Source organism: Centrocercus urophasianus, unplaced genomic scaffold, assembly GCF_019232065.1.
Source record: "Centrocercus urophasianus isolate 14NV4802_14NV808 unplaced genomic scaffold, USGS_Curo_1.0 seq_17, whole genome shotgun sequence".
In the NCBI taxonomy this organism is placed as follows: Eukaryota; Metazoa; Chordata; class Aves; order Galliformes; family Phasianidae; genus Centrocercus; species Centrocercus urophasianus.
Genome location: NW_024884722.1, coordinates 24,769,303 through 24,796,144, shown reverse-complemented (window position 1 = coordinate 24,796,144; position 26,842 = coordinate 24,769,303). Strand labels below are relative to the sequence as shown.

Genomic DNA, 26,842 nt, shown 5'->3' with positions numbered 1-26,842 from the left:
TCTAATTTTTCCTAAACAAAATCCATTCCCTGTGCATTTAGAACCTGATCCAATGCTGTTAGTCTTTCAAAAATCAAAGTTTTTCTGTTAACTGGAAATGGAATCAGACAGGTGAAAAGCCAAAATAATTACTATTTTAAACTCCTTCGTATACACCAATTCAATGTAAAATGCAACCAATGCTTTATGAAAAGCAAACTTCAATTAGATAGACTTATGCACTCTGTTTTTCCTCCATAATTTATCAAGAATAAAGTATTCACTTTAAATCAAATACAAAACATTGCAGTATGATTGAACTACTTCATAGCCTGACATAAAGCAAATCTTGTCTTAGGTGATTTTTATCTCAAAGTCATAAAATATACCAGATTGGATTGATTTATGGACTGTAATAAGCTTAGAGGTTTCATATAAAACTTAAGATTAAGAAAATCTCACAGGTTTGGAGATCAACTGCTAAGTTTTTCCGTTGTTCTAGCTTAGAGCTTTCCAAGTGTCTCAGGAATAGCAGTTTTTCCTCAATTAACTCGTTAGTGATTAATATAGTATTGATCCTGATCCTAATTCTGATCATCATCCTGATTACTTGACAGCATCTCTTGAGTCTGCTAATATCATTAAATCTTGAAGTAACATCACATTCTTCATTACTTAAGAAAAAACAAGAATGCTGTTCTGACATTGTACACAGACATCCTCAAACAGTAGAATTCTGAAAGATCAGGTATAGGTATAATCAAGGTGTCTTATTTTTGCTTAGTTTCCAGCTCTTACCACATGCATCTGAATACCTATAATATCTCAGACTGCCTCCTGGGGTTTGAAGGCTGGCTTTCCTGAAGGGATTTGTGGTGCATTGCAGATCAGCCAGCACATAATTCAAAATGAGATTTTTTTTTTTTTTTTTTTTTTTTTTTAATCTTAGTTCTCTGCATCGTTTTACTTCACCAGAAAAATAAAAAGTCAAAATTTTTACTTCCATGTAGGAACAGACAGAAGAAGTGAATAGTTGTCAACCCGTACAGTAACTCTGAATGATTTGTTGGTCAGAAAACACACCCCTCTCATTTGGTTGGGTTTTTTTGTTTGTTTTTTAAAACTTTTCAAAGGATTATTGAATCTGTATCTAAGTGGACCACAGTATTTTCATTACCTTATGAGCCCAGATCTGCATACAAACTTAGTGAGCCGTGCAAGAGAAACTGCCATCACCCTTTCATGCTACTCAGAGCAGTTAGTAGCAGTTTTCAAGCTACAGCTGGGCTAACTCAGGCCATTTTATTACATTTGGAGTATCTGAGCAAGACAAGTGATTAAAGTATCAGGATATGCAGGCTGATTCTTCCAAAATGAAGTTTACCTGGTTGTACATATTAGAACTCAATCTCAGAAGTGCCGTCAGGGTTGACACATAGCTAGTACAGACATAACCAAAGGAAATGCACGTAGCTCTAGCTTCCAGTTAAAAAATTTCTTTCTGGTTAATATTACACAGCAACCTAAAGCCAGCTGACACCTCCATGAAGGTAGCACCTCCTGCTACCAGAGCTGCAACCAAGCCTCTAGAAACTTCCAAGGCATCATCTACTGTGGTCCAGCCTTTGTCGGCACCTGTCCAGACTGTGTCTATGCCAGTTAATCAGGTAGGAGAGACAATATATTTCATTTCCAGAATCAAAAGCAAGCTCTTAAAGTGGTGCTTAATCCACAGCCTGAGGCTCAGAATCTCAACATTTTCCAGTTTTTGCTTCACTGTTGCACTTCAGCTTTGAAACTTGCAGCCATTTAGTAATTGCATATGCAGACGAGATGTCCAGGCTGCCAGCTAACCTTTACCACCTGGCAAAGGGAAGGGAACCTTTCATCCCTGGGTACAGGCATCTCTGCAGCAGTGAGCAGAAGGAGCAGCTGCTGCTAGCTCAGCCAGCCGCAGAAGCCTGTGTGCACTCCAGCAGGTCAGACACTGCATGCCACAAAGGGCACTTGGAAGCATAAGTCAGCTCACTGGCGTCTTCACATTGCAGACTGACTCAATCACTTTCAATACCAGCAGCCTTCAATTTTTTCCTCTCCCTCTCTCACAGCAGTTTCCCATTAATGTTAGCATGCAGTTCTGGACCTTTTCATTCCACGCTTTCAGAATAATCATAACAGATTTCTTCCTTAATAGGAAAGAACTGTGATATTTATTTAAAAATGAAACTTATTTAAAAGTTGTTGAAAAGTTAATGAGAAATTCCCTCTATATTGCCTTTGCAACATGTACTGCCTAGAAATAGGTGGCAATCACTAAAGAGATGGAACAGATGAAGCAATGTGGTTTTACTTTTGACTACAAAGAAAACAGAACTAAGCCTTTGTGATGCATTTTGACAGAGGTATCCTAACTAAGAAATGATTATAATCTCTAAAACTTATTACCACATTCAAGCTTCCTGGCCTGTAAGACACCATGTGTAAAATTTGGCTGTGTTCTCTTGAGATGCTGAATCCCTAATTCTGGTGTTCTGGGGCAACTTTTATTTCAATTAAGAAATTCTACTAATCAAGTTATGTAACTAAGTTTTCCAATAGTCAGCAATGGAGCAACATTTATTCACTGCATTGTAAGCTTTGCTCTGGAATTCACTCACCAAAATCTCTTTTTGTATCATTCCATGAGCATAAAGCACATTTCATACTCCTCAACGACCATACAGTATTCACCTATCAATCTGACACTCACTTAAGTTTCTTCCTCCTTTCAGAACCTACATTTTCCATGTTTCTAGTATACAGCATCTGAATAATTCTCTCATCTAGGATTTAGTAATAGCAATGCTTTGTAAAATTGATGTATTTTTCACTACTCAATCCCAGAAATTATTTGAACTAGAATAAAATTCTTACAGGAAGCCCTCTTCATCTAAAATTCAAGGGGGGGATGGGGAGGGTGCCTGAGCCTTTCCATTTTCAAATTATTTAACTAGATTGTAAAGGATGTGTCACATCTCTCCTACACACAGAAAAATCTTTTTTCCCCAAACATCATGTGGTATTTTGCAATCTACAGGCTGAAAGCCCCACTAACTATTTGCAAGGATTGGATGGAAGACCTATAGTTGCTGCTCCTGTGTTTACAAAGGTAACTTGTTTCATGACATATTTCATTAAGAGATAAATTAACTGTATAGAGAGGACTTTTCAGCTGTGAAAGGAAATACAGGAATTATGCATTTCTTAAGGCATTCAAGCACTCAAGTTATTTTATGAAGCCTTACTGAAATCAGTATTACTTGTAGTCCAATAAAACGTGTACTGACTGTGTGTATTCATTTCCTTTGTTAGATGTTACAGGATATTTCAGCTTCTGAGGGGCAGCTTGTAGTCTTTGAATGTCGGGTGAAAGGAGCGCCTTCCCCAAAGGTTGAATGGTATAGAGAAGGAACACTGATAGAAGATTCTCCAGATTTTCGGATATTACAGAAAAGTAGGTTTCTTATAGGCAAGCAACAAAACTGTTAACATAGGAACACTGGGTTTCTTACTACAATGCTAAGAGCCTTATAAGCCATATTTACAGCAATAAATGTGGGTCCCAGAAGCCAAAACTGTGGATGAATTGAACTGCTGACAGGTAGTATCTGTCTCAGATTCCCTAAACTACTGCATTGTTTTGCCTTCTGCTTTGATCTCCTTTATACTATAAAGTCCTTTTCTAACTCAGCCTCAATTCTGCTGTTTCTTTTTCTTTCTGCACCATTTATGTAGAGTTCTGTTGCCTATGAAGAGCCTCATCTTTTACTTAAGTGCCACTACATTAGTGCTTGCAGACAGAGGATTGCTTACTTCTCCACAAAAGTAATGTGATGAACACATTAGCATTCTCACATGTACCTCTTTGCACATAATACATGGTTGGTTATAAGTATATACTTCTATTTCCCTTTTCTAATACAGCTGAAATTTCTGTGGCTTTCACATAAGTCATTAGAATGCTGAATTTGCTAAAACTCAGTAGAAAAATCCTTAAATATCCCACTAAATCAAAACTAAATGAAAGGCTGTTTTATCATAACTTGATTTCATGCGCGTAATAGCTTCAGAAATCATCAACACACACTGAAGTAAAACTAATAATGCAAATTCAATTGCATTTTTCAATTGCAAATGCAATTGCAGAATTTGTTTTCTGTTTGTAAGTGCTCAAAGGTGTTCATAATGTACAAAGGATTTGACATACTGTTGAGTAGAAGGCTTAACTGTCTCTGCCACCCCCTAAACAGAACATTGCTCCAAAGGGAATACTCTGTTATACAGAGGAGATCAGGTTGTAGAGTTAGCGTTCAAGAAAAATATATATATATATATATTGGCAAAAGAAAATATACTTGATGTACTAATTCTGTTATTCTTCCCTTTAGAACCACGATCTATGGCTGAACCAGGTGAGTATCATCAAGAAGGTCACACTTTATTCACTGTATATCACTATGGTGATTTAACCTCACAAAATATTAAATAATTAAACTCTATAATGTAATTAAAGCAATTTCTTAATTTACTTACATCCAATAGCTAGTAGTGAGATATGTTTAACTACAGAATGTTTTGTAAACATAGAACTTGAATTAATTACATCACTTTTGAAGAAAATAATGTTTCCATTCTGGTTTGACCCAGTTCTGTCCTAGGGCCTAACCATTACATGTTTACATGCTGAGGATTAACAACATTAATGTATGAGGGTCCCCTACATCTGAGGTTAAGAAGTACACCAAATGATGTAGGTCTGCACTATTTTTATCTACTTCACCAGTTGGGGATATTGCATCAGATGTTTAGCCATGTCAGCCATTCCCTTTGCTCCCTACCACGGTAATACGAGAGTATCACATCAGGTGTTCCACCCCTGATATCAGCAAATCCTAAAAAAGTGACTGGATTTGCTCACTTTAAGGGTCAGAGCAGAGCACAGACTACTCTGCTTGATTTGAGCAAAGGAGTCTTATAGATTTTGATTACTTCTCCATAAAATAGTCACCTTCTCTGTTATATTTTTCACTATAAAAAATAAAGTAGCCTCTCTTGAGACAAAAAAATTACCAATCATGGAATACAGGCTTGGGTAACTTTTCTCCTTGCCATATTAAAATATTTTTACCCCCCAAAATGTCTTGAAATAGACTCTTGTGAAATTTATAGGATCATCCCTCTCTCTGCAATGTCTGTGCCTCTTAGATTTAGGAATGAATAAATTGAACTTCTACCAGAACCTACTGATGCCATTCCTTTACCGTCCAGTGGCATCACTGCTGAGTAATGTGAAGCAGTTTTTAGTGGGTAACCAGTTGGGTGCAGTTGTCACTGCCTCATCACCTGCTGCTCATTCAGAAGGAATCTGGACTTCCATGCATGCAGTAGTTGGCAGATCCAAGTACTATAAACTAGATACTATAATGCCTTAAACTAGTTCTTATAATCCTACTACTATAATAAACTATTATTCCTCTGTAGTTGTAAGCAGATAACCTCTTCTCTGCTACTAGATTCTCCTTAGGGATGACATGAAAATCACATTTAAGCATGGTACAGTCTTCTACAGAAATACTCATAAAATATTAATCCTGTGAAGCTTAAGGAACATTTCTTGCAAAATGGTAGCAAAGTAGTCACTGACTAAAGAAAAAATGCTATCAGTCCATGTTTTGGCACCCTTTAGATGCTACCCTCCCTCCCCTTCCCAGCTGCCTGAAGAAAAGATGTAATAATCAAAGAATCAGGGGTCGAAAGAGACCTCTGGAGATCATCTAGTTCATTTGCTTTATCATATGTATTTACCAGCTGGTACTGCTGTAATGTCGCCTCTGGTAATCAAAGCTTTGTGTTTGTTCACTGTATGCTCATTACAAGTAATAATATTGCTCCGATGTTTTGCAGAGGAAATTTGTACTCTGGTTATTGCTGAAGTATTTTCAGAAGATTCTGGCAGCTTCACCTGTACTGCAAGCAATAAGTATGGCACAGTATCTAGTATAGCTCAGCTAACTGTCAAAGGTAAGAGATTGCTTTAGTCATTTGCTTGCTAGTGAATATGAGCAGGGCACACTGTTGCACCGTGTGGTCCAAGGAGCATATCCAGATCAGAAATACAGAATGCTACATCTTTTCAAAGAGTCTTTCCCCAGTTAGAAATGTGAAGGAAATGGGAATGTTAGGGAATGAATGCCCCACAACCCTTCCCACAGCAGGGCTTTTGCTAACTTTAAGATCTGTGCAATAGCCATTTCTGGAATCTGAAGGGCTGTCTGGTTGGCTGTTTCAAATGTCCTTTAGCGCTGAGCCAAAGGAGGAAATTCCCAAACAGATTCTTTTATGCTGCCAACAGGATTCATGCTGTCAAGGCACTAAGCAGATAAGCAAGCAAAGAACCAGTACAAAAAAAACAAACACAGCACACTTGACTCTAATTCAACTCAAGGCCTGTGAAAGTACTCTTCACAACTATGAGTAAGAGAATTCTGTGAAAAGAAAGTTTGTATTTCAAAGACACTGGTGGAAATCACAGGGATGTGGCTGTAGAACACTACTGGATTTTCCAAACTAGGGCTCAGGCAGCTCCTCCTGCCTCTTCCCCCTTCCCAATATTTCTTTAAGGGAGTTCATTGTTAAAGGAATAAGGTCAAATTACTCTTTCCAACAGCTGGCAAAAACATTAGAGTGAGTTTTTCCAATTTTAAATTCCCTAATTTCAGTTCACCATAATTTATGGTATTTATCATCAAAAGTTTGATATTTATTATTTCAGCACCTGAAGACAGTAATAATGCTGCTGCCCTTCACACAATGAGCTCGATCAACTCAATAGCTGTTGAAAATCAAACGCCCCCACATAATCCTTCCCAGCGTGTAGTAAATGAAAACCCCAAACCTAAACTTGAAGGTGTTCTTGTGAATCACAATGAACCCAGATCGAGTTCCAAGATAGGCCTCCGTGTGCACTTCAAGCTGCCTGAAGATGATAAAGGAAGTGAATCGCCACCAGAAGATGGACTTGGCACTACAAACAAAACCAGACCCAGCTATTTTCATGACAAGATAAATGGACAGCCAGTGAAAATACCAGAGCCAACATCACCATCCAAGGAACCCCCTCCAGTACTGGCTAAACCAAAGCTGTAAGTAAAAGGTATTCTAAGCCTCAGGAGCATCACTGATATTATTTAATATCTGCATTATCAAGTGTCTATTCATAGACCAAGAGATTGTTGCACTAAGGCACAAGACTCAAACATGGAACAAGCAATATCACACAGTGCTAATCTAATTAACTGTACTCTCAGAAAACATGTTCTAAAACATGTTCTGTATATCCCTCTTGAGAAAAGCATTCTCCAAGTTTATAGAAAATACTTACCCCTTTAAGGTTTATTTAATTCTACACTGTTTTCAGCTGCAAACAACAGATAACATTGCTTCCGTGCAGGCAAAATAGAAACGGGCTTTTCAGATATCTATCTCACACTCAATTCTCAGTATGCAGTTTTGCCAAAAGCATTCATTTTCAGTCTTGCCCGCAGGGCAAGCAACTAGCTAGCAATCAGAGTCCCAAAGGCCATGCCTCATGACTGTGTCTTACAAACTTTCCTTAAAAAAAGAAAAGGATAAAATACTTAATGTTTGGTAATGTGAAATCAACTGAACTAAAAAGCACCCGCATGATTAGTGCACTGAGTCCAAGGGAAAAAATTTTAAACAGCTGCGTAATTCTCTTAGAGAAAAATCTCTGGAACATACACTGCAGTGTATTAAGAATCCTTTCAGCATTTTTAGAACCTCCAAAATCTAGCTTAACAAAGAGCACACTTCTTAAACAGAGAGAAGCTTAACTAAAGGCTAGGGAAGGACTTTATAAAGTAATTCACCGATGCTCTTAAGCAGGGATGTAATTTCATAGGATGAAACATTGCAAGCAAGAAAATAACTTACCAAGTGACAGAGGAAGAACCTGGAGCAGAATGTTTTTTTTATTATTATTTTTGAAACCCAGCCTCACAGACCTGTCGACTTGCAGAGCTACAGTGTGTTTAAGAGGTGAGCAGAAGCAGTGTTTATGTTGGCCACAACTTGCATCTCTGCTTTCATAAACCATGATTTCTCTCAGGAAAAACCCACAAACTGTAACAAAGGAGTGCGTTCATATGCAGATGTATATGAAGGAGACAAAAAAAAAAAAAAAAAAATCAGGATTGGACAACTTCTTTCTAGTTTTGGAAGCTTGAAATTCCTGTCTTAACCAGAATTTAATGTGATTTTTGTTTAGTAAATTATAGAAACAATAATTTCTTAAAGTAAAAAGTTTGGTTAACTTACTTGGTTTGGCAGTGCCATTTAGTTTCTGCTTCTATATTTTTCACTTTTTGAACTATTTATTCAATACTGGACAACACATTACACGATCAGTTTCTTTTAAATTCTTTTTGGGTCTTTTTGGAAGGGTAAAAGCTAGAATATTTTCTGTATGCTGTATTTCCATGTATATTTTACATTGTGGTTTATTTTGTTAAGTATTTTTTTCTTAGTTGCAAAGTAGAAAAGCCTTGAATACAATATGCAGTAGATAGTATCTAAGAAATAACAATTGCATGAGCATTCTCTAATTGATCACTACTGCCTATCATCAAGTGTCAGTGTGAATTATCACAAAGCCTTATCAGCTAAAATGCTGTTCTCAGAACTCATGTGAGCAGGAAACGAATAACTGCATGCAATTTCTGGCTTGCAAATTCTCATTCCAACAAACCCAGTCCTACCTTTTTTTTTTTTTTTTTTTTTTTTTTTTAAACACAAGCAAAGATGTTCTAAGGTAATACACAGCAGAACTGGACAATGCTAGCCCTTAAATATTTTCAGGTAAGGTCTTTAATTATATTTTATATGTTGAAGTGCAAAAACCATCTTCAGCCAAATAATTTTCAAAGCACTTTGATCATTATCCTAGCAAGGAACAAGGAGGAAGGAAAGTATAGAGTCCAACTAGCATGACATTCTCTAACAGTACAAGAAGAGTGTTATTTAGCAACTTGCCCTAACTGTTATTCTATCACAGAATATAGTCTTTTCTCTTGCAGTTCACATACAGAAACATAGCCAGTACAAAGTTTTCACCCAGAGATATGACTAATCTTGCTCATCTTCGTTTTGTATGCAGCGATCTGACCCAGTTAAAACAGCTTCACAACCAGGTCTTGCTTGAGCAACAGCAAGTGCATCAGACATCTACGAGAGATTTGTCATTCAACACGACTTCATTGAATTCTGCTACTTCACTCAATCAACAGTCCACCTCAACCACGTACAAGCAAAGCAAAGCCTCTGTTTCACAAGCGTTTAGCTATACCCGACCTAAGCAGTTTCTACCATCGCAGACCACACCACCTATCATTTCCTCTTCTAGCTCCTCAGTAACAATATTCAGCAGCGTCTCTCAAGGAATGCAAAGAACAAATAGCAGGGAAAATATCACAGGAAATCCTCCACCTGCACAATCGAGGTCATCAGGAGGATTTACAGGCAAAAGTGAACAGTCTTCACCAAGCCCTAAAGAATCTACGGTCCCATTAACACTGTCTACATCCAGTGTAAAACAGTTTCAGCCACAAAGCGTGACTCCTGCTCCTGTCTCCCCAACTGGCTGGATTCAGAATCCAGTAGCTTTCCTTAGCGCTGTGCTTCCTTCACTTCCTTCTCCACCATCAACCAATGCTATGGGGCTGCCCAGAAGCACACCAGTCACGTAAGTAGTATTAACTGTACGTGCAGAAGCAGAGACATTGAGGAAAACTAAGATGCATTTCTGTTTGAAGGTTCAGTGAAGAGCTTCCTGAAATGCGGGTCATTCATAAAATAGAGTGAGTGACATATATTCTCATTATTTCTTCTAACCTTTACATTCAGTTAAGAAGAGAGAAGTTTCTATAAAAATAAGCTTATATATTTTATTTATCTTCTCTTCAAAGCAAGATAAATTCAAGCTATAGAGAATTTTCAAGTAGATGCCTACAACAGTACGGGGGCTCAGTCAGAGATTAATAGGACTATTCTACTGGGGAAAAAAAGATTTAATGAGCTTGCAGGTTAAGTCACTGTAAGACTATTTGCCTACATCAGCTACAAAAGCATTCTTACATATTGCAAGCACTTCGTGTTAGCACTATTGTAAGCACAACTTTTAAAAGGTACCTTGCAACATGCAATTTCCTACACATGGTAGATCTAAAGGAATAACTTATGGAAAATTATTTTTCTGGTTGCAATACTTCCTGTATTTAAGACCTCGTTGAAAATCTCAGAAGAATTAATGGTTTGCACAGATATATTTTAACTGACAGCCAGCATGATTTCTTGACAAAATGACAATAGCACCATACAAGCAAATCAGGGTATTGATATGCTAGAAAGATTGTGGCCTTTACAGTTCCTTTCTCACATACAGAGTTAACATTACTATCCTTTTTGCAGAGACTGAGTTCTGTGTTAGCATGGTTAGCATCTGTACAACTCTATTCTTACAACTCCAAATCCTGTACAAAGCGAGCAATATCTCCCACTTTACTAACAGTACACCTCCAGTTAGTGATAACCATCAGTAAGCACAGACTCTTACTTATCTTACTGATAATGGATCCATGCATCTGCAGTTACAACAGAAAATGCGCTGCCATATACACAGCATTCACCACCTTCTGTGCCAGGAAATCCTGGCTTCAAATCATTGTTGCATCCCTGCTCCGTCACTTCCTAATTGCTCAGCACAGGTAGGTCATCAGAATCACTCTGTGGCACACTTGGAATCTTTTATGCAGAACAATCCACGGGGAGATACTTTGCACAGCAATAGTCAGTCATGCCTTTTACCTAGAGCTGTTATTAAGATCTTAACTACTGGAAATCTAGAACTTTGTACTCTAGTATCATGTGACTGCTGTGTTTCAGTTCTTAAACGATAGTCTAGAGATTGCTATTTTCAGACCTCACCAAAAGAAAACGTGCTACATCTACAAAATCAAAAAGAACTGCTTTATATGTGTGTCATAAAAAAGTGAGAGAAATGAAGGAAAGCGATAGAAAGTAAGTCATCACTGAAGATGTGAGATAAAAGTCAATATGAAATTGTACTAACTTACCAAATTATTGCATGATATAGTGAAACCTACTAGTTGTATAATCATGGCATTAATCCATTGCAACATCATTCCAGGATACATCAAAACAGAACCTAGAGTTTTATTATAATACTGTAACATTTATTCTCTTTAAAATGTATTTCATTCTTGATAGCATTAATCAGAATGAGAAACACCACAAGAATAGTACACCCCCCCCCCCCCCCAAAAAAAAAAAAATCGTATATTATGCTTTGGCTTATATGGCTTATATTCAGATAACTGAATCTTAATATATCATGCAGGTGAATATATGTGTATTAGTATGCATATAAGAATGTTCTTTTAATAGCTCAACCCAGGGAGTAACAAAGAAAAATCCAAAGCCTTTGCAGTTACCAACAGATGAATCTATTCGGGAAAATAAAGCTGCACTTGTGAAGGACCTGGAAAGAAAACTACATTTCAGAGATGATACTAATCAACAAAGTAGCCAGCAGGTAAGAAAATCAAGCATTACAAGGTAATTTTTTCTTGTGAACTAAGTATGTAATGCAACTTGTGGCATAAATGGTGTTTACACAATTAAAGCTGCTATACTACTTTGCCAAGTAAGCTTTTGTGGTAAGTAGTGTTTTGGAATAGCAAAGTGAAGCTTTAAAAGGGAAATACGAGGGGATGCAGCTCTAGAGGTTTTAGTTTGTGACATTTTAGCATTTTTCATTTCTGATAATCTCTATCAGAGAGTGGTAGGAATGCAAAACTTTTCTTCTCACAGAAGCACATTGGATTTCATTTTTCAACTTTGAGTTGTTAAAGCTCAAGGAAGTACTAATCAGTTCATTCTTAACTGGAATCAATAAATGCGCCAGTCTGGGCAGTGTCTATAAAATAAAAATTAAAAATGAGATAATATTTTGAGGTTAAGATCACGATAAGTCAGGTTCATTCACCCTTGTAGGGTGTGCTAAGTACTTCCAGATAGCTGGTGTGGCCAGAAGCAATTACTGTTCTCACCTCAGCTATGGAGTCCTCCATAGTCATCCCACCAGCACAGACTTAACACAGCAAGTAATGGTTTATCCTGATCTGTCATCAGTAAGGTAACTTTTCACATTTATCAGCCCTTCTGACAGGGAACATCCAAAGATAAGCAAAAAGCCATGGAACTTCTGGAATAAGTTATCCTCTCTGAACAACTGCAGTGTAATACCTGTTTTGGGGTGGATTTTTTTAGCTCTTGACCTTTCCTTCTGACAGATCGCACCACCAAAGCACTTTGAGTAAAACAACTGGCAAGCACTGTGTTTTGCAGATGAATCACGAGTGTTACAATTTGTACTTGCTCTGGTACTAAGAGAAATTATATGGAAAGCTACTGTGAAATACCAATCGGTCTTTCAAGTTAACTGCATAGTAATCTCTTCAGAAACAGTGATGACCACTAGTGTCAAAGCTATCTGCTGACACAGAAGTTATTTATATACTTACTATTCCAAATGACACCAAACAAAAAACTTAATTCCAAAATCCCTGAAACACTGAAAAAGTTTGTCTAATTTTTCTCCTCAGTGAAAGCAGTGATTATTTAAAGAGACTAGGTGCGTAGCATTGTTCAAAATTCCTGTTGCTTTGCCATTTATAAAACAATCAACAATATGAGAATCATATTTTATAGAGCTGGATTTGCATTCATTTTGTTCTGTTTTTACTTCTTGTAGTTAAATTTTAAACTGAGACATTTTCATCTCATATGTTACATGTTTGCATTAAATTGATATGATGCGAGAAAAGAACCTTATTCACTTTCTATTAAGTACAAGTGCAACTCTACTCTGTATAAGAGATGATGGAGTTAAACATCCACTAAGAATCCTCAACTGTTGGCTTCCTTGTATCTTCTACATGCAATTTCAAAATATCCTTCTTATAGAAAGCGTCCTATAGCATTATCTTTATTATAATGCCAAAATTCAATAGCAGCATTTGACCTCATTGACAGTATCTGCAGAGCATGTAGAGATCATCCAGAATAAAAATGCAGATGACCACGTGTGTCTTAAGGTAAAAGTATTTTTTTTGTATTACTGTATAAATTGCAGTAAAGAATGAGTGATTTACATCCTGATGCTCTATTTATTATCTATCATTGCCTTCCATGCGAAGTGTTTAGCTTACAAGTCAAGATTTTCCTATGTGTCAGCATTATACACTCAGCATGGTATCTAATAATCCAGGTGTACTCCTTTTGTTTCATCCAGTACATCATTCATCACCACCACCAAAGAAATCCAGAATCAGGATGTAGTTGGTAATCTTGCTGATGTTGCATAAAACAGATTAGTCTTCAGATTTGTACAGCTATGGTAGTCAGGCAGAAATACAAATATGATTTTGCTAAGATTCTAACCTGCAGTTTTGATGAAGCACATCAATAACAAGCTGTTGTTTTTACTAGAAAAAAAAAAAAAACACCATACTTGTGACTTATGTGGATGGTAGCACATTATACTGCCAGGTAAAAATTTGTACAATTAGGAATGTTGGGAAAAAAAAAAAAAAAAAAAGTGTGGTTCAGTTATTCTAAACATCCAAAATCACATTTGCTCAATTCTTTCAAACAGAAGATACACTATTTGAGTATCAGTTTTATCCAATTGCAGCAAGACACAGGAGACTTAATTCAGTTTCTTCCTTGATCTGAGGACAGTCAAGTTTACAGCTTTTAACCCCCAGAAGGACAGCCTAACTTCTTGCCAGTGGGTACAGCATTATTTCAGGCTGTAGCCCAGACCATTCTTCACTAGCAGGATAGAAATCCAGAAATTCCACCTTTCAGAACAGCTTCCTGACAAGGAGACTTAAGTCTGTCTCTCACCTTTTACAGCTCAGTAAACAAAAACAAAACAAAAAGTTTCAGACAGTGTGGAACAGGCCCTCACTTAGTGGGGCATTTCAGCTTAATGGTTAGGATTGTCTAAGGAAGCTGCTAGAATTCTTCCAGTTTCTGCTGGAGAAAAAAAAGACAGATACAAAGAGGGACATGGAGAGAAAGAGGACTCTCCTGCCTAGGAACTAGGACAAACACCTGGATTCTTCTCCTTGCTCCAGTGGTTATTTCAGTATTTATGCACAAAGAGAGCAATAACTTCCCCATCCATTCATCTCTACCTCCATAATGCCTTAATAGAACGGAGCTTAGAGGTTCCTCTTGGGAACCAAGTTTGAAACAAAACATCCAAGACTCATAAGATCAGTGAGCATCCAGGCCACTGTGCGATTTGATGAGCAAGGAGCACAGCCACTATTACGTGCACTTCCCCAAATTTTCACTCTAGTCCATTGAGCCTTTCACCTTCCTTGCAAATAAGGTATCTTCACAACATTCAATCGGAATACACCACGTAAAAACAAGACTAAGCATGGGAAGAAAGGGGCAGACAATTTTAGGACATTTTGGCAAATTGAAAAAAATATATAGATCTGTAATGAAAAGTGATCATTCTAAATGGCTGGCTAAAGACATTTAGTCTTTACACAAGTGGGACAAAAAGAGGAAATTATGCTTTGTAGACAAATTCTAGAAATGAATGACATTATCTCCTTTAAGATTCGCTACACAAGTAATATATAATAGAAAACAGAGGTAAAATAAACCTCAACATTCTGTACAATGATAAAATTAAAGGAATTAGTTGTGCAAAAATAAAGATTAAAGTATTATGTCTCTTTTAAACCATTTTTTCCCCAGAAAAAGAATATTAAGTTGTGCCCACATATCTATGTCATTTCCTGTGAAGAACATCACGTGGCACTGCTCCTTGGTGTGCTATGTAAGACCCAGACTGCCTTACTTCTAGGGCAAAGAGTAAAGCTATAGCTGTTTAGAAAATAATGCCATTATTCCCAGCCACCATATCTATATTCTTTACTTCTGCTAATGAATACTTCACAATTAATTTGAGAGTAGAATGTATACAGGGTTTGTCCAAAAATTTTTAGATCATTAAATAGCATAGCCTCTAAAACTGTATGCAGAACCTAGTTTGATCACACGGACCACATCACCACTAACACTACAACACAGAATCGTTTCCTTGTAGTTCCCATACTAAGCATCAGAAGGGTCTCAAGAATCACAAAGAAGTCTGTTCCTTGGAGCATAATAATTATACTTAATTCAAACATTCCAAAAATCCTGCTCAAAAATATACCCATCATATACTGAAGACAGCAAATGCAGGTAATTTTGGACTTGAATTACCAAAATTTGGTAATATAGGTGGGAATTAAGTCCCATGGAATCCTTATTGAAGCTTGTTTGCTCTAAACTAGAAATGAAAAGGGATTTAAGAACCCAAAGAAATTATGAGACCCTGGTATTAATAGGCTTAAACTCCCAATAATCATAGCAGCGAGTACTTAAACAGTCACTTGCAGATGGCTTCTCGAGACCTTGATCTAATCAACAAAGTACAGATGCTTTCATTTCTGGTAAGGATCCTGGCTTGAAGAACTCATCACCTAGGGGAGGAATCTTGAGCTGCTCATGCTTTCAGGCTGATAAGCTTGTGGCAGTTGGAGAAATAAACTTAATTTGCCTTTTCTTCTGTTTTCATCTTGTTCAATCACTTTGAGCTGATCTGTATTTTGACAATTGTCTGTGTAGCACAGATGAATAGCTAGACTCTTCAAGTATTCATATTCACATGTGGATACTATGACATTTGTGCTCTGTGCCATGTAAGAAGACCAAAATAAATCATTTCCAAGTAATAAACTGCTTGAGTGATAATGATCAGTGATTAGCTGTTTTTTATCCTGACTTCCAGGGCAGTGGTATGGGGGAAGACATAGAGGGAACCCAAACTAAAAAGGAGACTTCAGTCAAAAGACTTTAAAGCCAAGTTGTTACAGCTTGGAAACAGACACTAAGATGCAATATATGCCAGCTTCTTAGACAAATTGTTAACCGGATTTAGAATAATTCTGCCAAAAAGCCAATCTAATATAAGTTACAACACTGAGATTGAACTGGGGAACTTGTATGGAATTGGCAATGAGTGGTAATCAGAATAAAACCTTTATATAGTGTATCTGAATCATCATTCAATAAAGCTTCTCTAACCTTTACATCAGTAGTAATTTCCACGATTACTTGACCGCAACATTTTTACATTTCACAGAAGTTGCCAAAATGTAGCTGGCTCTCTATATTTTTGACCCAGAAGCAGAGCTGGAACCTTTGTACTCATTCCCTTAGTCTCTTCAGTATGCTGAACTCTAGCCCAGTATTAACAACGTACCCACTGACCAAATTGATTTGTTCTGTTCTTGTTCACTTGACAAAACACTTGTGTAAATCACATCAGCACACTTTGCCCTACTACGCTTATGTAAACATATTCAGAAATAGTTTTATGGCTTATGCGATGAAAACAGTTCTTCAGAAAGCCGTATTAACAGGCATTTTCTGTCCTTGATAATCCTAAAAGGAAATCTATCACCTATGAAAAAAATTATGAAGATTATGTTCCGTATGCATTTCTCCTTACTTCAGGGATTTCTGTTCTTTAAAGGAAGTTTAATGTAACTTCTTTGATCTATGTATGCTGGTGTTAAAATTTTAAACAGCAGTGTTAATTTAGCCTTGTTGGTTTATGTGAAAACATACAAACATACGTATGCACACTATCAACACATTTGAAAGACTAAGAGTGAAGTATAAATATAATACACTGCAGGAATTTTAATATTTTACAATAAAAAATGTTATATATGCCCTTGATTATAAGTCCTTAAAACAGGCAGTCCAAACACATGCAGTCAGCCCATATAATTCCCAGGCCAGAAACTGTCTTTTCATCTGCATGAAAAGATAATTACTCTTGTGGCTTCCATAGACAAAATTGCAGAAGCCAGTGAGAAGAGCCCAGTGTTGATGGAGACAACCTGTTTCAGTGCCTCATCATCAATAATTTCTTCCTTATTTTTAATACTTTTAAATCTTCATTCATTTTATTCTAATCTGAGCTCAGAGGCCTTATAAGAGTGTAAAGTCACCATGGATTTACTGTGTCTAGTTTCTGAGGTGACAGATTTGTGGGTTACCTCACCTCCTGTTCATCAGCCCTGTTGCCCTTGAAAAGTACTTAGCAGTACCAAAGTTCTAGACATAACAAGTTAGAAACATAAAGCCAGATACAGCATTTCTGATATAATTATGCAATCATATCAGCAATATCCAGAAATAGTTACACAATTGTTAAAGGTTCTTTACATAAAAAGAACTAACACATTTAAACAGGTAGGCTACCATACCTGCTACATTTTATCATGTGACTGATCATTGGTTGAAGGGAAAGAGAGAAAGGCATTACATCTAGCTTAATTAGTCCTTAATTAGCATACACATTTCCAAAGGCCACGCAGCATGTGAAAGCACTGAAAATAATTTTGTTCTTAGAATTATGTATAGAATCAATAGGTCCTATTGGCTGACCCAGGGAAAAAAAATATCCTCTCTCAGAAGAAATTTTTTTTCCACAGACTTTGCTCTCTGCTGCTAAGGAGTGCATGAGCAATGTGAAGGAATCTATTTAAAAGTTCTCAAGGGAGTGGAAGGGAAAAAGCCTCCAAATCTGTTTCCCAGTACACTGGCTGCCACAAAATTTACATCTGAATTACTTAGTTCATGGGAGACTAGAATCAAAATATGACTGCAGTACCTTCTGGTGACCAAGATGTTTCTTAAAACATAGGAGTCACTCCCAGATTCTTACTTGATTCTTCCTTCCTGAAAACATGCAGACCTTTTCTTAGTATCAAGGCTAAAAGACTGATTGCTTAACTTTCCCCTTAGAACACCATAACTGGCTCTTGCTATCTAAAGGGAAAAATGATTGTATTGGTTGAACAGAAATCAGATTTTTACTGTCTTGACTGATATCAAAATTTGATCTATTAAAGTGATTTTTTGAGCCATGCTGTGTGAAACAAACAAAAAAAGATCAACATTTGAAACTTAATTGTTTCAAATCGTTTGCTGACCAGCAGCAGCTGATCTGCCCAGAGAGCAAACAAAGCCTACCAAGAAAGTGGATGGTACCACCTAGTGGTTGACTTCCACTCTGTCGTGAATGTCTTACACGTTCACACAGATTTTATTTTATTTTATTTTTTTTTAATGACTTAAGTAAGATATTCTCACAGCTGTCTGTGTTAATGTAGCTAAGAAACATCCGCTCCCACACAAGTCCATTCAGGTCTATCTGCAGTGCTTCACAATGCCCAGGATAAATACAGGTATGGTATTACAAACTGAACCTGGTAGTTAATGCGAAGATTAATGTCATAGCAACACATTTAATCAAATGTTTCTTGGTCTTGACATGAGACCTTCTAGTGCAGAACAGTGCTGCTAAGAATGAGAGTGTCTAGATGACATCAAGGGATTATGGAAGATGCTCATAATAACAAAAAACTATCTGGAAGAGGTCATTCACAGAGATATACTAGTGTCCTATCTATTCAGTACTCTAAGGGTTTATGGCTTACGTTTTGCTTTCTCTGCTACAGCAGTTAGGAACTTGTCAGGTTTTATCTTGAAGGTAAAGTACTCCGAAAACATTTGACTTTTTTGCCAGCTTTCTCTTTTAGTAGGTATGCCTTATTTAGCTCTCAATTGAAATATGTAGCAGTATTCATTTAAATAACTAGCAGGTGACTAATTTCTGAGTTCCTTAAAAATTCTGTTTCAAGTTCTTTTTTTGATCAGTGGTGTAAAACTATTTAGACTTTTCTTGGGAATTTTGAGAAATGATTTTTTTTTTTTTACTGCCTTAGAATATACTTAGTTTCATTAGTTAAATTTCGCAGACTCCAAATGCAGTGAGAATCCACGTCTGCAGAATAAATTCAGACCTTTTCAGAAGTCTTAGTTTTATAGGCTTTTTTATTTTCACCCACTTATCGTTAATCCAAAAGTGCAAATGACTGAAAATACCACATAACATGACTCATCTTGTTCAGATGCTATGCCTCTCACTCTGCAGGAATACAGGATTTCAAGTTTTGAGCAGAGGCTGATGAATGAAATAGAATTTCGCCTTGAACGTACCCCTGTGGATGAATCAGATGATGAAATTCAGCATGAGGAAATCCCTACAGGCAAATACATAGCGCCCATCTTTGACAAGAGACTCAAGCATTTCCGGGTCACGGAAGGATCTCCTATCACATTCACTTGCAAAATTGTTGGGATACCTGTTCCCAAGGTAAGTCATTCTCAACATTAGCAGTAAAGGAATAATAAAAAAAAAAAATCAACCACCTGATATTTCCTGCACATCTCTGGAAAGTTGCATTGGGAAGAACATATTTCTGTGAAGAGAGCTCTAACGCAAGTTATTTCCCCCAAACCGCTAAAGTAGCAATACCTGCTCCTGAGCCTGGATGCACTGTATGGATGCATCACAACCACATTACTTCAAGACAATGTCATAAAAACAAAAAAAAACTTCTCAAAAAGATGAGAGCTGATCTGAGGTAACCAAAAGAGCCTGGCAATCCCAGCTGTATGAAGGAGCCATACAACTTTCTCAGTTCAGCCTGCAATCATTTTATTTCACATTGTGACCCATCTGTAAGTTTTTTTAAAGATTCTAAAATTTGTACAAGCAACTGGCAAGATCCTGTCATGTTTTTAATCTGTTGCTACGGTCACTATTTCACTTCAGAGCAAGCATAAGCCACTGTTTTTTCCCCTCATCAGATATACTGGTTCAAGGATGGCAAGCAGATTTCAAAGAAAAACACGCATTTCAAAATGAGCAGAGAAGAAGATGGAACATGTTCTTTACATATTGAAGCTTCTACTAATGATGACGATGGCAACTATACTATTATGGCTGCAAACCCACAAGTAAGGCATTTTATTTTCCTCCTTTAAAAACACTTGCTTTGTGTATATGTTAGGAGCATAGATCAGGCCATCTAGTCTGAGTGGTGACCATGTCAAAATTCAGATTTTTCACATTCTTCAATCACTAAGGGCATTCCTTCACATAGTAACTCCTGTCCTACCTCTGACATCCTCACCCTGCCATTGCATTCAGATATCTTTTGAGATATGGTGACAAGGCAGTCATAATGTTTCAGACAGAAAGGGTAGAGCAAGGAAAAACAAATAAAATCAAGTCTGAAATCCTTACTAAACCACTATTCTTTATCTAGGCTGCAAAAATATGGAACTGCAAATAGTCTTCTGCTCCAAACCACTCCCCTTCACTCTGTGCTAGTTCAGCTTGCTATTTAGTAGTACAGACAACTACATCAGGCAGCTTCTTCCAGTTGAAGTTTTCCCCTGAATTCTGAATTATACTTCCACCCAACTATTCCTCAGTTTCCACATGGCTGCACAGACAAAAAAAATTACACTAGTACAAAGTCAGTATCAGACAGTACCTGTGGAAATACAGCAGCAGGAACAAACGAGTAGGGACAGATGCTACTTAAGCTGGTGTAATGCTGTAATGTGATAGAAAGCACAGAAATGATAGCACCGTAGCAAAGTTCTAGGCTGCAGTAAGGATATGCTCAAATGCAGCAGCTTCGGGCACAGAAATAAAGGAAACAAGCTCCTTACCATTAGAAAGCCTCAGGTACACAGGGATCTCTATCAAGGTACCCCCCCCACCTCCACTGCAAACCCTTAAATGAAGTCTGGGAAGCAGTGGATCCTGGCTCCATCTGTTCTCAGGTTACTCAGGTGGACTGCATGCACCTCAGCTCCCCTGGGTTGGCCCTGCCTTCCTACCGGGTGCTCAATCACTGGCTCAAGCCGTGACTTAGCATTTCCACTACAGCTGATTTACATAGAGTTATTGCTAAATGTATTGTTGCAGCCTTGAAGAGTTGGAGGAACACATCACTCTAAGCAGACAAAGGGACCCCTGCCTTATCTGCAGTCCAACGCACATTGATAGAACTTGCTTCTAAAAAGCAATTATACTTATTTTGCACATAATGAAAATAAATTCTAATGCATTGTAAATATTAAATATTTGTGCTTTACAATTGAATGAACTATTAACCAACTATTAATTCTTTTTCCAATGTGATTTGCAGGGAAGAGTAAGTTGTTCAGGCCACTTGATGGTTCAGAGTATCCCTGTTCGGGGCCGACTATCAACACTTCAGCCTCACAGGTAAAGGCATTCAAAATAAGTGGCAGCTATATCTCAACACATTCTCTTTCATTTCTCAACCCAAGTGTGAAAATAATGGCAGCATTTCCCTCCCAGTATCTCAGTTCTAGAATGTAACGTTTTTGAAGGTCATCTTCGAATGGTGGGGTAAGCTATTATTTCACTTGTTGCACTGGAGTTAGAGGAAAGGGTTGGATTAGAAAGATGAAGTTCAGCCAAAAAAGGCAAAAAGAAACAAAGAGCAGCTTGGAAACCCAATGATACTATATGATATAGTTCATTTGATAATCTCTCTAAATAGAAAATATCCAATATTCAATCATAATGTAATTTTAAATTACCATCTATGCATATCTGTCTGCCCTTTAATTTAGCTCAAGCTATCTTCATACTCTTCTACAATTTTCTTCTTTATTCAACATTAAAAAAGGATTTGGCTTCCAAATGTATATACACAGTTTTTGTGTTGTAGAGCACGCTCCCGGGTGCCAGAAGGAGGAGACAAAGAAGCAGTTCAAGAACGCTTTTTCAGGCCCTACTTTCTACAGGCTCCAGGTGACATGGTAGCACATGAAGGGCGACTTTGCAGGCTGGATTGTAAGGTATTAACTCTACTCTCTGTTCTTCTTTATTTTTTTTATCCCTGCTTCTATATGTGTATTGTTAAGTATTTTTATTACTAGCATGATCACTTTATGTTAAAGTTTTAATACTTCCAAGTTCAAAATTATGTCTTATTGCCATTCTCTCTGAACTGATTCAGGGGATTTCTTTTCAGTACATGCTATATGGTAGGAAGAACGCAAAGAATACAATCCCCAAAAAACAAAGGTTCAGTTAGGGGGTTGTTCAGACTGCTAGATTTGTTCACTATGTCCTTTGTCTGTATTTCCAGATTCTTGAACTTAATCCATAATAACATAAATTCACAAGAAAAGAGTGTTCAGCACATTGTGTTCTGTTCAAAATAGTGTTCCCATTGTATTAGACTGAAGATTAATACTCCTGAAAAAGAGGGAACAAAGCCCAGTTCATTTTATGCTTCCCTAGCTTGAAACATCCCAATTTACATATTCAAATCCCCACATAACAGAGTTGTCACAGGTTACAGTATGCATAATGAGCATCCACTTATTAAGCAGTATAAATAAATTTGTCTGCTCCAACACAGATTGGTAGTTCCTCTATATCCCAGTAGCACAAACAAGAAGGTGGTGGTAGTGCTGACCCTGACCTCTTTGAAGCTCCAAAATGTCTCCTACTCTGAAGAGAGTAGAAGCTATAGAACAGATGTTAATACTTCCCTGAAGATGAATAAGGTCAATTACTACTTAATTTATAATGTGAAGTTTGCCAGGGAAGGTGCCAAAGAATTTAGCTATTCTTAGCTCTGCTATCCAGGCAGAGCTTGTGAAGCCTCAAAGCATGTCTGGTATTGCACAGACCTGGAAGAAAGCAGTCCTCGTTCAGGCAAATTCCACTTCCTTCTTTCCCTAGTTTGTAGAGTATTGTATGCAAATAAATATTTTGGACATGAGCAAGTACTTTTATCTGTTAGAAAGATCTTGAAAAGTATAATACAGTCTACTTTCTAAAATGCTTCATCTTGTTAAGAAGCATGCAGCTTAACAGCTACAAATAACCTATATTTTTCACCAAAAAATATGAAATACAAAGACATTTGTATAAAATACTTTATAATGTCTGTTAAATTGAGTGGGTTTGATTTATAATCATTTACAACCAAATTACAACCAAAAAAGTAGCATATGCTTAGGATGGAATCTGATTATATAATCAAGTTTTGTCCTTTCTGACTAAGAAAAATATGGGCATTTCAATGTGTGTTTCTCCTGAGATTTGTTTTTCGCTTTTATCCTTTTTGGAACTAATCAGCAAAAAACAGAAGCTGACACATTATTCAGATTGCATCTGAATTCAAGCTCACCCATTAACTTAATAAAATATGCCAGTTTGACATTTGCCTCTATCTATTTCATTGCCTGTTAGGTGAGTGGATTACCAACACCAGACCTGACGTGGCTTCTAAATGGCAAACCTGTGTTACCAGACGGTACCCACAAGATGCTGGTCAGAGAGACTGGAGTTCACTCTTTGCTTATTGATCCTCTCTCACAAAATGATGCTGGAACTTATACTTGCCTTGCCACTAATAAAACAGGACAAAATTCATTTAGTCTGGAGCTGACTGTTGTAGGTAAGAATCATTGGAAAACTACTCACAGTACTGCTGTTATTTTCAGAAATCCCCTGCCTAATCTATCTACCGAAAAGTATAAAAAAATAGTTAATTCACTTATAGTGGAGCTGTTAAACAGCAGTGTTACAGCTGCAGGAGGCAAATGGACCTGGTAGGTACGTTCCTATTACTAGCAGAGGGCTGTAAGAATTCTGAATCTTCATTACTTTACTTCTCTTGCCTTGGAAAAATAACATTCTTAATTTTCTTCACAGAAAATGCCAAGAATCTGAATTCATAAAATATGTATAGTCTTCTAGATGCCTTTCCCAGTTTCATTGATTTTAACAGTATATTTGAATAATAGAAATTCAAATTTGAGTGTTTTTCTATAATAAAGCCTTGCAAGGTGTAAGCTATTGAAATCAATAGATTGGGCATTGATTTCCTGCTATGGTAGTTGGTTTAGACCCAATGCCTACATACATGCATACATTCTTTAATGAACAACAGCTCTGCATGTTTCTTGTTTTATGTTCTCTTACAGAGCCTACAGTCATGGCTTTTCACTTTCCTTCCACTATCGCATTAAAAAAATTGCAGCCTATTTCACTACCACAGTTTTTTATTTCATTCTTCTACATTGTTCAATGACAATCAAAATCAGAATACAGTATCTACTGTTCACTAGTTCTGTTTCTTTTTCCAGCGAAGGAAGTAAAAAAAGCTCCCATGTTTTTGGAGAAGCTTCAGAACTGTGGTGTTCCTGAAGGGTACCCAGTCAGATTAGAGTGCAGGGTTGTGGGAATGCCACCTCCTGTATTTTACTGGAAGAAGGATAATGAAACCATCCCATCAAACAGAGAGAGAATGAGGTACTGTAACAGCATATCCATAATTGAAGTTTCTTGTAGCCAGACCAACTGTTTTTATCACACAGCTTTTTACTGAAACAGGTGTTGCTTTTCTTAAAACTATTTCTCCCACATAACGTTTTAAAATGCTGGCTTCACTGTGTGACATGAAGAGCTATGTCCTTGGTACAGAAAAAGGCATGGAGCATAATGTGCCAATGCCTCAGAGGGTAGCAATAAGCCTTTTGGGCCACAGGCGTGATAAATATCTTGTTATTGAATTTATTACAGTATTTTTTCATGGGCTTTAGCAGCTTCTTTGCTCTCTAAACTATTTTTTCCCCAGTTAAGCTCTAAATATAAATGAATTCAAACTCAACAATTAGATTGTGGTATGAATGCTACACAGCATGGAATAACTGGGAGCTTAGCACATCAGATATGGAAGTCGATAACAAAGCTTGGTCACAAACACAGGCAAAGGCTTTGATCCTCTCTTAAAAGATGCAACAGTGATCAGGTTCAGCTCTTCCATTCAAATACATTGATATTTTTTATTTTTCAAAAAACTTATTAGTGTTTGCAGCTGTGATTAAAAAAATTGTTTGTTTGCTTAAAATGGTTGATACTTCGGCATAAATATGATTTTAGTTGGCTCCAACTACTGATCTTATGCAGACATTGGCCGTTTGCTATCACTACAAAAAGCACTACATTCTCACGTATGTAGCTTGCAGTCTCTCTGCAAAGAAAGCTGACTCAGCAGCAGCATTTGTTGTGACAGGAAAGTTTACTTGATCCAATCTTCCAGTGAGTTTTGGGCTCCTCACTACAAGAAAGACGTTGAGGTGCTGGAGTGTATCCAGAGAAGGGCAATGAAGGTATGAAGGGTGCGGAGCATACGCCTTATGGGGAGCGGCTGAAGGAACTGGGATTGTTTAGTCTGGAGAGGAAAGAGGTTCAGGTCAGACCTTATTGCTCTCTACAACGCCCTGAAAGGAGGTTGTGACAAGGGAGTTGGTTTCTTCACTCAGGTAACAGCAACGGGATGAGAGGTAATGGCCTCAAGTTTTGCCAGGGAAGGTTCAGGTTGGATATTAGGAAAAAATTCTTTCCACAAGAGTGGTCAAGTATTGGAATAGGCTGCTCAGGGAAGTGCTAGTCACTATCCCTGGAGGTTCAAAAAGCACGTAGATGTCATGCTTAGGGACATGGGTTAGTGGGAATGGTGGTGATGGGTTGACAGACTAGATGATCTTAGAGGACTTTTCCAACCTTAATGATTCTATGGATCCAAAAGACCTTCTTTTGTATTAAGATATAGACACTCATGACTTTCTGTACTACTCTGTCTTAGCATAAAGCAAATTATGTAGTGCTGATAGCAGAGGCTGAATGTTCCTGTTATTAGGAGCTGCCTAACGCACAAATTGTCCTCTTTACCTGAAATTTTATATTTTGGCATTTCATTCCAGTTTACATGAAAGCATAATGTCAAATTTCAAAACATCCTCCAATTTCAAACATGCTGACGTGCTTATCTCCCACTTCTTCCCTTGTATCGAGGGAAACGTTTGAACTGATAAAACAACCAACCACAGCCTGGAGAACAGAGGAACCTTCTCTGATATACTATCAAATGTTATTTTTTCCTGAGAACTGTGGCCAAAAAGTCACAGTCTGCTTAAGAGCAAATGAAAAAGAGGCAATAATGAAACAAATTTCACTCTGAATGTTGTCCAAATTAATCTTCAAGATTTTGCCTTTCAGGCATTTCTCTTGGAATGGAAAAGGGTGCCATGAGGAAATTTGACTAGCTCTGATTACTGTTGTGAAAATACCACAACTTTGTACAAATGTTATTCTTCTAGATTCTGTGCTTGAAAAAAAGATACAGTATGACTCACCAGCAGCTTTGCTGGGGCTTATTTCACTGGAATTCAATAAGCAATTCCAATATTAGCACATACAGAATAAAAACACCATGGCTTTTCACAGCTGAAAGGAGCAAGAATAGATTTCAGCTGCTCAGATTATTGTCTGGGGCTATCCTGGAAGTCTATTGAGTGTAAAGGTCACAGTCTGTTCTTTAGGAACAGAAGTTGTGATGTTTTTATTTCATAGCGGATATACATATTGCAAAATCTCAGAGATGACATGCTCCTGACAAATTCTAAGCCTAAAAAACTTGTTTTCCCAGCATGCACCAAGATACAACAGGGTATGTCTGCCTTCTGATTCAGCCTGCCAGGAAAGCAGATGCGGGCTGGTATACCTTGTCTGCAAAAAACGAAGCTGGTATTGTCTCTTGTACTGCTAGACTTGACATATATGGTAAGTACTGGCTAGTAAATAAATCAGAATTTATTTTCAGTGACAGTCCTAGCTCTCAACTAATTCTTTGCTCTTACATTCCCAATTTTGCCATGGATT

At 37.3% G+C, this 26,842-nt stretch overlaps 1 protein-coding gene across 4 annotated transcripts in view; it reads left to right on the top strand.

Annotated features, from left to right (window-relative positions):
- Positions 1 to 26,842, top strand: part of MYPN (myopalladin) — a 69,886-nt gene that overhangs the window by 36,370 nt on the left and 6,674 nt on the right. For 2 of the 4 annotated variants that reach the window (XM_042818484.1, XM_042818485.1), the window contains 16 exons: positions 1,499 to 1,646; positions 3,056 to 3,127; positions 3,331 to 3,472; positions 4,407 to 4,430; positions 5,923 to 6,039; positions 6,791 to 7,160; positions 9,194 to 9,778; positions 9,849 to 9,893; positions 11,500 to 11,647; positions 19,202 to 19,423; positions 19,921 to 20,070; positions 21,276 to 21,355; positions 21,828 to 21,957; positions 23,366 to 23,573; positions 24,265 to 24,430; positions 26,610 to 26,743. In XM_042818484.1, coding sequence (XP_042674418.1) covers positions 1,499 to 1,646; positions 3,056 to 3,127; positions 3,331 to 3,472; positions 4,407 to 4,430; positions 5,923 to 6,039; positions 6,791 to 7,160; positions 9,194 to 9,778; positions 9,849 to 9,893; positions 11,500 to 11,647; positions 19,202 to 19,423; positions 19,921 to 20,070; positions 21,276 to 21,355; positions 21,828 to 21,957; positions 23,366 to 23,573; positions 24,265 to 24,430; positions 26,610 to 26,743 — 2,741 coding nt within the window. Of the gene's footprint in view, positions 1 to 1,498; positions 1,647 to 3,055; positions 3,128 to 3,330; positions 3,473 to 4,406; positions 4,431 to 5,922; positions 6,040 to 6,790; positions 7,161 to 9,193; positions 9,779 to 9,848; positions 9,894 to 9,921; positions 11,113 to 11,499; positions 11,648 to 19,201; positions 19,424 to 19,920; positions 20,071 to 21,275; positions 21,356 to 21,827; positions 21,958 to 23,365; positions 23,574 to 24,264; positions 24,431 to 26,609; positions 26,744 to 26,842 lie in introns of those variants that run through there. The other 2 variants (XM_042818486.1, XM_042818487.1) reach the window with 2 other exon arrangements.